The following is a 10,322-nucleotide window of genomic DNA, read 5'->3' on the forward strand; positions in this document are numbered from 1 at the left end:
TCCGCTTGAGCATCAATTGATATGGGACGGAGAAAGTAGGTAGTAGCAGTTTGCTCAGGTGATCCGACTAACATGAACAAATGGTCGGGGAAAACGTCTCTTAAGATACTTTCAATCTCATCAGGACGGGTCTACCCTGCCGGTAATTTTCCACTTGGACACTTATCAACACATAGCTGCGTTTTGTTCAACTTTGTTAAGGGACTTATCAGCAGTTTTGATGATCCGTGAAACCAGAGATGTCCGAGCTGATACTCTCAAACTGAAAGTAAGGAAGGAGACATGTCAAAACCTTGCCAGCCTTCTCTTCATTTTCAGAAATAACTGAAAAATATATACAAACCTCAATGTTCTTCAGAGTAAATACAAGGGTGAAAATGGACTGCTTGATAAGATGACTGATCGCGTATGTGTAAGTAAAACAAAGAGTGAAGCTTCTACCATAACATTTGCAATTCATGCATACACTCCAAGGTGCAGAGAAAAGCAGAAACAGCAGGTTCTAGGATTTTCAAAAACTTCTTCCCACAAAGTTTTAGCTCTTTAGAATCTGATTAAAGTTTACCAGGATTACTTAATTTCAAATTTATGAGGATATTTTATTACAAGTAATGCTCTTCAACAGTAAATCACCGGATGCACCAGTCAGGCCGTTAGCTGTAGTCACCGCATCCTTCACCAGATCACTATCACGCACCTCCCACAGCAAAAAGGCTGAACTTCTTCAGCTGTATGCGATAAGAGAGATAACCTACCTGGTCTTGAAATCTTCAGCAGTTCAATATGACTCTATTTAGTTATGCCACAAACAGACCATATATCTAGTATGCTCCCATCAAATGTACACAGAAAAGCATGCTGACGCTTACGAATGAGTTTGAACGGTCATAAAGCTAGGACACATCTACTCCATGACATGAGCTATATCACAGGTTGCAAACTGTTAAAAGTATTGGTTAGAAGGATGTACCTATGAAAGGAAAGGTTGCGCTTATTCCATTATCAATGCAACTTTTTCTGCCAGCTTGAAGCTTTTCTGAACACCAATTTCCTCTCTTCCTAGAAGGGTAAATATTCCGACCAGTAAATCCAAGATTACTCCTCGCTGTCCTCTGATTCTCTGTGACAGAGAATTAAGCCTTCTCTTTTTGAATGGGAATTAAGCCTTCTTTGGCAGTCTGTGTCAAGTGACCAACTGAAGGTGCAAGGGTTGATCTTTTGGTGTTATCAATCATCATTGTCTCCATCAGGAGGGCAGACTGATTCGCCTCAACTAATGAATTATGGGGCACATAATTTTATCGTCTTCAACCTGCAATATACTCCGTCCCGTAATATAAGATCGTCTTGCAAGCTAAAACAGCTCGCAAAACGATCTTATATTGTGGGACGGAGTAGTAGAAGGGTGGAGGTCTGGCCTGACTCAAACATCACCAACCAAGGAAGGAAACAAATGCTAGGTGAATACAACTGGAAGTGTCAAAACTGAACAAACAATGCAGTAGAGAGACACCAAGTGCAAGCATATTTGCATCACAAGCTCAGCAAAGAACAACTATACATAAGAAGCATATTTTTAGTTTGGTGACCCAAACGAAAAGGTTAGGAATATCTACACTAAATTACTTTGCGAGAAGCCGCTGTCAATATAGCTACGAACTTCAGCAAGACGGAAGGGATAGATTGATAAACAAGACCTGTTTTTCATAATTACACTACCCTGAATTTGAGCAGTCCGGTTTTGCTTCAGTAAACCTTAGGCTTTCGTACCCTTTGACTCCTCCTGCTGTTCACCTCCACCAAGATAGCCTTCTCAATCCTAAGATTGGTGTGGATGTTTTCACTCATCTCCGTCCTTGCAGGTGCGGACGAGTTTCCAGCTGCCTGCTTCTTTCCATCTGGAGATGACTTTCCTGTTTTTGGCTTCGCAGCTGTGAATGAGTTTCCAGCTGCCTGCTTCTTTCCATCCGAGGATGAGTTCCCCATTTTTGGCTTCTTCGCAGCTGATGATGAGTTTCCAGCTGCCTGCTTATTTCCATCTGAGGATGAGTTTCCTGTTTTTGGAGCCTTTGCGGATGAGGATGAGCTTCCAGATTTCTGCGCCTTTGCAGCTGAGGATGAGTTTCCAATTTTCAGCTTCTCTGCAGCTGAACAAGAATTCCCAGAGTTTGACTTATTTGAAGGAGACCGAATGTCCACTGTTTTCTGCTTCTTTGAGCCAGCGTTCTCGTTTTCAGCGCAGGGTGTTGTCTCAGCTTTCTGCTTTGCAGAAGGTGTTTCAGAGGCCTCTTTATTGTGGTTCTTGGATGCAGCTGCAGAGTCCATATCTTCTGTCTTGGGTGTCCTTCCACGTTTCTTTCCAGAGTAGACATGCTTCAAAACTGGCAGTTTTCCAATAGTTACTTCTTGCTTAACCAGTGGGACCAAACTTTTCTCGGCTTCCACTGGTTCAGAGGTATTCCCAACTTTCGATGGAGCAGTTTTAGCAACATTCTCAATAAGCACAGGTGGTTCCTCAGGGGGGTGCTTGGTGTTCTCAAACGGCTGATACCCATCTTTGGCCCCTTGGTTGTCTATGAGGATATCATCAGTGTTCTGTGAAAAGAAACAGCAACAATATCAACTAATGCCCATGCAGAAGTATTACCCAAGGAGCTAACTTATTAAAAAAAGGGATTAGCCAAATAAAAGGTTCTTAGCAACTGAAATGAATCAGATGATTATTGGATAGTGGATGTATATGGCATAACCTAAATTATCTGGCCACTGAAAGATCTGGTAGCTGCCGAAGAAATATAGCATAGTTGTATTGTGTGCTATCGAAAAATTGCAAGTGAAGTGCTTCAGTACATTGCACTGTGACTTCTCAGTTTTAGAACCTGCAATTTCTACTTGTCATGGCACAGTAAATATGAAATTCTGGATGGATCTGGTGTACAAGCATCCTCCTATGAAATGTACTCCTAAGATCTCATGTATAACATGCTACACATCTGTCACAGGTCCCAAATCCCGTATCCAAGACTTAATTACAGTTCTTGTATCACAGGGAAGACATTGTTTCAGGGTTCGTGGGTGGGGGTGGGGGATCAGAGTGAGTGAAATGCGCCATTAATCCATTAACTCAAACTCATTGCACACTTTAGGCAAAGAACTTGGAAAATGATCGATTTAGGCCATAAACTCGTTTATTTGATCAGTTAAGACCAAAACCGATCTGGGAGATAAAAAAACCGTCCATGTGGCTACCACGTCGGCATATCTTGGACCACTCGCGCTTGGGTAAATTTTATAGGGTGTTTTTTTGCAAATATGCCATCACAATTTAGCTAATGGCATATTTAAAAAAAACTGAGTGGGAGTCGAACCTAGGCCTTAGGGAAAATAAGTGACACCTCCAACCACTAGAATTAACACTATTTTTATTGATAAATAAAGTTATTTCTTTCCTGTTTAATGACTCTAATAGGATGGAAGCTTAGTATATATCACCAGCTTTACCCTAAAAAAACTATATAGAAGCACGGCGAACCATCATTACATGCTCCTTTTATTATGTAAACTAAATCAAGATATGTTTGGCCGGCTAAGCTGCTAGTTCTAGCAAACGAGATACCGCAAGCATCCACAATGTGTACGTATTTGTTTCTTCTCCTCTCCTTGTTTGGGAAATAAACAATGGTGGTTATGTCATACTGCTTTTTTTCTTTTTTAGCTGCAAAATAGTTGTCCTGCTAATTTATTTTTATTTTTGCGAGTATGATGCATGGCTCTTCTTCTCTTTTTTTGCGATGAAACGATTTGCATCCTAGCATCAGCACATCACGTTCCTTTACTTAGGGCGCCCATTCAAGCCTACCTGATGCCCGATGTCTTTTATTTTTTAAACACAAATAACATCAACAATTGGCTATTTTTTCAAAAACAATTAAACGTACCGTATAGAAATAATTAATTAACCTCATTTATATCAAATTATTGTGCATTCTAGCGGATCGAGTTGTCGCTTATATTCTGTAAGGCCTAGGTTCGATTCCCACTCAATACACTGCTCGCTTATATTTTTTTTTAATGTGCCATTAGCTAAATTGTGACAGCTTCTTTTGCAAAAATCCACCCTGTAAAATTAATCCAAGCGCGAGTGGTTCAAGATATGCCGATGCGACAGCCACGTGGACGTTCTTTTCTCTCCTGGATCGGTTTTAGCCTTAACTGATCAAATAAACGAGTTGGCCTAAATCAATCATTTTCTGAGTTCTTGGTCTAAAGTGCGCAAAGAGTTTGAGTTAATGGACTAATGACGCATTTAACTCGACCAGAGTTCACAAGTAGACAAGTCATTTGTACAATATTTTCACAGCAGTGTAGCATTTGTTTTATATTCTATATACTTCATAATTAGGGTTTTCTAAATCGAAGTCCTACTATGTACATACAAGCCATAGGTGGATATGTATTCCATTTCACAATGAATATCTTTAAATACAACTGAGCTGAACCAAATTCACCACAACTGAACAAGATCAAAGCAATGGACTAAAGAAGCATAAGCTAAGGACCATGCAACGAAACAAAGAAGAAACATCTGTTAACGGACCAAGGAGCAAGGACTTACTTCTTTGCACAAATCTCCCAAATGACCATTTGGTAAGGAACTTTCAACAGCTAGAAGTAGATCCGCTGTGATGTCTTTCTTATGTGCCTGGCTCCTCTCTAGAGCTTTTTCTTCACTATTACCCTGTGGATCTTCTATTAAACAATCAGTTGCCCTCTCAGACAATGTGGGATTTACTGACAGAGTTGGTCTATCCTCCTGCTCCAGCAAAATGTTTAGCTTCTTCTTTTTCTGTGGCTTAGCATATCGATCATTCTCAGGAGAGAATGCACGTTTTTGTATCCTTTGCCTCTTCTCAGCCACCTTGACCTGGTCATGATCCATGAAAGATGCCAACTTTGCTTGTTTAGAGCGAGCCTTGCTGAGACGCTCTTGTAGACGATGAACTCGAGACTGGATACCACCAATTTTCATGAGAACTTTTTGTAACACAAATTGGTTGGAAGCCATATCATATTCCTTGGACGCAGGCAAACCAACAATTTCGAGGCGGCGTCTAGTATCATCCCCAACTGCATTAGGACTAAATCAAATAAACAGATAGCACTTGCAACGATGGGATTACTTAAAACCCAGAGGGTAGGCAGTAAAGATGGATTTTGCATTTTCTACACTGACAACCTAATAAATCCCTAAACGGCTGCAACGTACTACGCTTAACTGATTCATCATACAATAGGATGTTAACAGTTAAAACTAACTCTAAGATTTATGAATCAGTTAGATGCAGGGAACACACACCAAGATATGGCTGTATACTTATTTACTTGGTTATTTAACAAACCATCAGGTCAGCTATCTTGATAAAATAAAAGCACTCACTAACATGATGCCCTGAACATTTTTACCTAGTGTATGAACAAGGCGCCAGTAGGTCTGTCAGCTTTCTTACAGTAAGCATGCACCTAGCAAAATGAGTTCCACAGATGTCTGCTGGTTGCAGAGCACTGAAATCTGTCATACAGTCATAACTAATGAAAGACTGCAGTTTTTAGCTTCCTAATGGTCAGCTACTTAACTGCTTGCATGTGACTACAACACAAATGAAGGTGCCCTAATATAAGCAAGCATTTTCTATCGGTTAAGTAACATGGCAGCTCGACTTAATGTAAAATTTTGATAGGTACAGTAGTAAATAACTTTCTTTGTTAACTCCAGCAAAGAGTTTGAAAATGATCACCATATCCATACCTTGACCATGACTATCATCATCAATTAAGAGGCCATCTGCGTCAGCTCCCTTGTTTTGTTTATCTGTAGAAGACAAGAATAACCTTATTATTACCAGTAGTATCCTGGTGCAAAACATAGAAAACCATGGGATAAGTGATGCACTATCCCTACAAACAGAAAATAAATAGATAGCGGACCAAAGAAGTATGATAATATCTTGTGCTTCTTGAGGTACAATGATGTGTCCACGGTGTCTTCATGTCTTTTGCGCTTTCTCCTCTCCATGCTAATAGTTTCATGGTCTCTGCAGTTCTTCCCAGATTCTTGCCTACAACCATTTGTCTTGCTTGTTGCTCTCTGCAACTCTTTTTCCTGCTCGATGAGAGCAAGCTGGCCGTCATACTTTGATACTTGAGATAAAAGATCCTTCATGCGCAGCTCTAACCACTCACATCTCCACAGCATTGGGCGGACCGCATTCCTCCACTCGGCAGTTACCTTTTTCCTTCTGAAAGATAATTTACATGTGAAAAAATTGCACAAAACGGAAGCATAACACAGTAGATATAATTTCTTCTATATGGAAATATTGCACTGAGGATGCAATACCCATAGAATATGACAGGTCAGCTAGAAATTTGAAGCACACACAAGAGTAACTCAATTTTTGGCTTCATTAGACTTATGAAGAAACAAGTGCACAACACAACATGCATTGCCGTCAGAATAACAGATGATAATTCATGTCGGCAAATATCTCTCTGAATGAATGTTTATCTCAACCAGGAAGTAGCTACACAGGGCTACTCTGGTCCCTAATGCTGAAGGCTGAAGATGTCGGACACAACGTTGGCTGATGTTTCAAATAAGGAAATGTGGCACCAGTTTTCTTTTGAGACAGCCTTCATGTAATGCCGAGTTTCACATAAATTTGGTGTCTACATCCAAGAAGACAGAGAAAGAGTGCTTCGAATTATTGAAGAGAAATATATGAATGTATAGTTGATGTGCCAACTATATCTGTGAATCAATGTTTACTCAAAGGAACTGCCTCTTGACTAGACCCTGGGATACTCCAGTCAATAATGTAGCTGAAAGGTGAACATGTTTTTCTGTCAGTAGCTAGATTTTGACCAGCAAACAAAAATCATGCTGCCCTTAATTATATCTGTGCTTATACTCTTTGGTGCATATATGGAAAACTAGGAATTCCCATGTTTATAATAATATGATGTGGTCTGACATCAAACAGGTGTGGTGGCTAATCCTGATTACTCTGAAAAAATTGAAAATCCTGTTCAAGTATAGTGCTTTGGAGAGAATGGAATCTCTCTCCGTATGCTTTCCACGGTGATCAAAATACCATACTGCCTGCTGGGGTGACTACACATGAGTCTGGCACTGAAGATGCCAACCTGAATTCAGCGCTCCTTAGCAAGCTTTCTCTGTCAGATGCAATTGATCGCAGCCTTGACCTGCCACTTGGTGAGCTACTGTCTTCCCCTCCCAGGCAGGATCCGCAGTGTGCTCTGAAGATCTCCATGCTTAGCCCTTGCAGTCCTCTGGAACCTGCGCCATCGCCAACCCAGTCTCCGTTGAAGAAGACCAAGTTCCGAGAAGAGGCTGTTGCAGAAGTTTCTCTGGTCTTGCTGTATAGTTTGGGCTTTTGCGGGCTGATGATCCTGCTGTAATTTTCCTTTTAAGTAGCCTTTTGTTTACCTCCCCTGTTTTTGGAGGTGGCTTATGTCTTTACCAACTTTCTTTTAGCTGCTGGATCTTTTTACCTGATTTTTAGACCTGTATGGATTTGGTGGTTTCATGATTAATGGAACTGGGGTGGCCACCAGCCTCCCTGATGATCTAAAAAAAGGTGAACATGTTGTGCAGATCTTGGAAACTAGAAAGGGGCGATTAAAAGGAAAACTGAGGACACAACTGGATGTCATAAACTTTGAGTCACTTATACAAATTTTGTGTGTTGTCAAACAAGAGAAGTCTTTAAATTATAAACATTTATCTAAAGGAAATTCTTCTCAACTGTTTAAATTAGCAAATAGCTACCTGGGTGTATTGCTGGTGCATAGATGTTGGGACAGCAATTCAGTGAGTATCAGACAAAGAGGGGTAAAAAAGAAGAAAGTCTGCATTCTATAACTAGAGGTCATGAACTACGAGCAGTGCCTTCAGTTATTGTTGAGCTTCACAGAGAACTGTTGGCGGACATGCCTTTGGATTACTCAAGACGGGGTTAGCTGGATGGTTGATGTTAGCAAATGTATATGTGAATTAACATTTATGTCAAATGAATTGCTTCTTGACTGTTTAAACTAGGATGTACCCTACCCAGGGGTACTCTAGTCATTAATTTTGGTGCAGAGCTAGAGGCTGAAGACGTTGGGCATTCAATTCAGTTCATGTGTTCTGTTGCTCATTTGCCAAGATTTTTCAAATAGTGACTAGAGCAGCATCAAGACATAACTACAGATCATGCACTTGCCTTCACAATTCACATGAAGGTTTCTAGTTGTCTCTTGAATATATTTTTCTGGTTATCCTTACTTCCTTGACAAATCTCAATACATACTCGACAAAACACATGAAGGTTAAATTGTAGGCCCAACATTTTCAGCGAAAACCACGATGAGATCACAAGAAAACGGCGCGGATCACTTACTGCTAATTTTGGCAGATAAACTATAAACAGTCGCCGGCGTGATGGATGAGTTAATTGTAACCAGCTCTGTATAACCTATGCACTAGTATTTATTAGGGAAAGCAATAATAAGTAAGCTGGCGAAATTGCTACGAGCAAACAAAACTCTACAACCTACCTTTTACCCTGCGAAATTGCTCTGCGTACGACTAGATATTTCCGATTCACGTCCAACGTTGTGATCCCACGATTCCTATTGATGCATAGATCTGATCCAAGGGTAACTGGGCAGTGTCGTACAGAAGTCGTAAAAAGATTATCGTACTCATAGCACTGCCCTTTACCCTGCCAGCGCGGGAAACCCAAGGCCAAGAGTGTATAATATCAGTTACTAACTGCCTAACAGGGTATTCTGCTTGTTCATTTCTTTCTCAAACAATACAATCAGACAATCTGGAAACAGGGTTGCATAATCATCCAACCAGTATCATTGAATGCATACAAGGAACTGCCAACAGACTCACCTGGGCATCGCGGAGGTTTGACCGCCATTAGCATGAACTGAAAAGGGAGAATTCACTTCCAGGTCACCATTGCCTGCCTCATCACCAGAGTCTGCGAACGAGCTCGAGCACTCTGTGCTATCCCCTCCTCGCTCGTCAGTCGAGTCCTCCGGACTTGCCACAGGCAGTTTATAGGAGGAGGAGGAAGCTATCCCCACAAAATTGGCACCCGCAGGCCCGGTGCAAGGGGCGAGAACGGCGCCTTCGCCCTCAAAGTGCTCCGGCTCGGATTTCACCCGCACCTTGCCCAGATTCTCCTTGGCCCCGCCGCCCTCGCCGTTCACATCCACAGCCAGGGCAGGGACATCTGAGGAGTCGATACCGTCCTCGCAGACATCTGTGGCCGGGTCATCTGAGCGGAATTCACCAGGCACAGAACCGCCTCCCGTCTTGGGAGCGACGGAACGCTCCCCGTCGGCTTCGGACTTCAGCGCGTTCTGGCTGTTGCCGCCGCCGACCTCGCCCTCGACGTCCAACGCCGGAGCCGGAGCCGAAGCCGGCGCCATGGCTGGCCGGCGAGCAGCGGAGAGATCCCCGAGGCGGAATCACAGAACCCTGCAGCAGATTACGGCATCAACCGCTGAGGAATTCGCACGGAAAGTAACCTAGCGGACACGAAAACAGAGAACGTCGCCGCGTCGCGGGGAAAAGGAAGATCCGATTGGCCATGGAACGGGCGAGAGAAACGCGAGGCCGGGCAGGGCCATAGGTGTATAGGGATTGGGCTTACCGGCGGGGCCGCGAGGGGCGGCGAACTCCGACGAATCGCCTGCGGGGGAGGATCAGGGCGACCGGAATGGGGGCTGGGGACTGGGAATTGGGGGTTCTCGGCCCGGAGACGAGAGATCGATTTGGGGATTCCGTTGGCTCCACTGTGTTGTTGTGTTTGCGCCTATTTCTTGCGGAGGAAGAGGAACGGGCGTCCTCGAGCGGGCGAGCTCTCTCTCTCTCTCCCTCTTCTCCTTTTTTTCCCCTCGGGCGAGCGAGCCGAGCCGTGGAAAAGCGGCTCTCCTCTGCCTGGCGTGGCGAATTATAACGGCGCAACGCCAGCGTGCCGTCGCCAGTCCTGCATTAGGCTGGTCACAATGGGTAAGAACAACTTACACACTTCGCTAGACTATGTTATTATTTTCATAGTGGGTACTCCCTCTCTCTTAATTTACAGGGCGTGCGCGTATCCCTAGGTCATTAATTTGACTAACCTAATACAAGTCATATATTACAAAAAATATACCAACATAAAGTTCGGAGTTTCTATTTTCAAAAGGTATAATTTTTGTGTTATATAGTTTATATTAGGATGATAAAATTGGTAACC

General features: G+C 42.7%; 1 protein-coding gene across 1 annotated transcript; it reads right to left on the reverse strand.

Annotated features, from left to right (window-relative positions):
• Positions 1-1,446: 1,446 nt before the first annotated feature.
• On the reverse strand, positions 1,447-10,004 carry LOC125524288 (uncharacterized). The gene is made up of 6 exons (XM_087537812.1): positions 9,735-10,004; positions 8,966-9,559; positions 5,986-6,296; positions 5,807-5,869; positions 4,616-5,127; positions 1,447-2,595 (listed from the first exon to the last, which is right to left on the reverse strand). The coding sequence occupies exons 2-6, from the start codon at positions 9,508-9,510 to the stop codon at positions 1,747-1,749; spliced, it is 2,280 nt and encodes a 759-aa protein (XP_087393938.1). The 5' UTR covers positions 9,511-9,559; positions 9,735-10,004; the 3' UTR covers positions 1,447-1,746.
• Between the last annotated feature and the right edge of the window lie 318 nt (positions 10,005-10,322).

The sequence above is a fragment of the Triticum urartu genome, chromosome 7A, assembly GCF_056163025.1.
Source record: "Triticum urartu cultivar PI428250 chromosome 7A, HENAU_Tu73, whole genome shotgun sequence".
NCBI classification, from domain to species: Eukaryota; Viridiplantae; Streptophyta; class Magnoliopsida; order Poales; family Poaceae; genus Triticum; species Triticum urartu.

Excerpts from the sequence above, each read along its gene's own strand:
- LOC125524288 (XM_087537812.1), bottom strand. The coding sequence starts at position 9,510 with ATGGCGCCGGCTTCGGCTCCGGCTCCGGCGTTGGACGTCGAGGGCGAG. Across the intron at positions 6,297-8,965 it reads CAAACCTCCGCGATGCCCAG|AAGGAAAAAGGTAACTGCCG; the intron begins GTGAGTCTGTTG and ends ATTATCTTTCAG. Across the intron at positions 5,128-5,806 it reads TGATGATAGTCATGGTCAAG|TTGGGGATGATACTAGACGC; the intron begins GTATGGATATGG and ends GTCCTAATGCAG.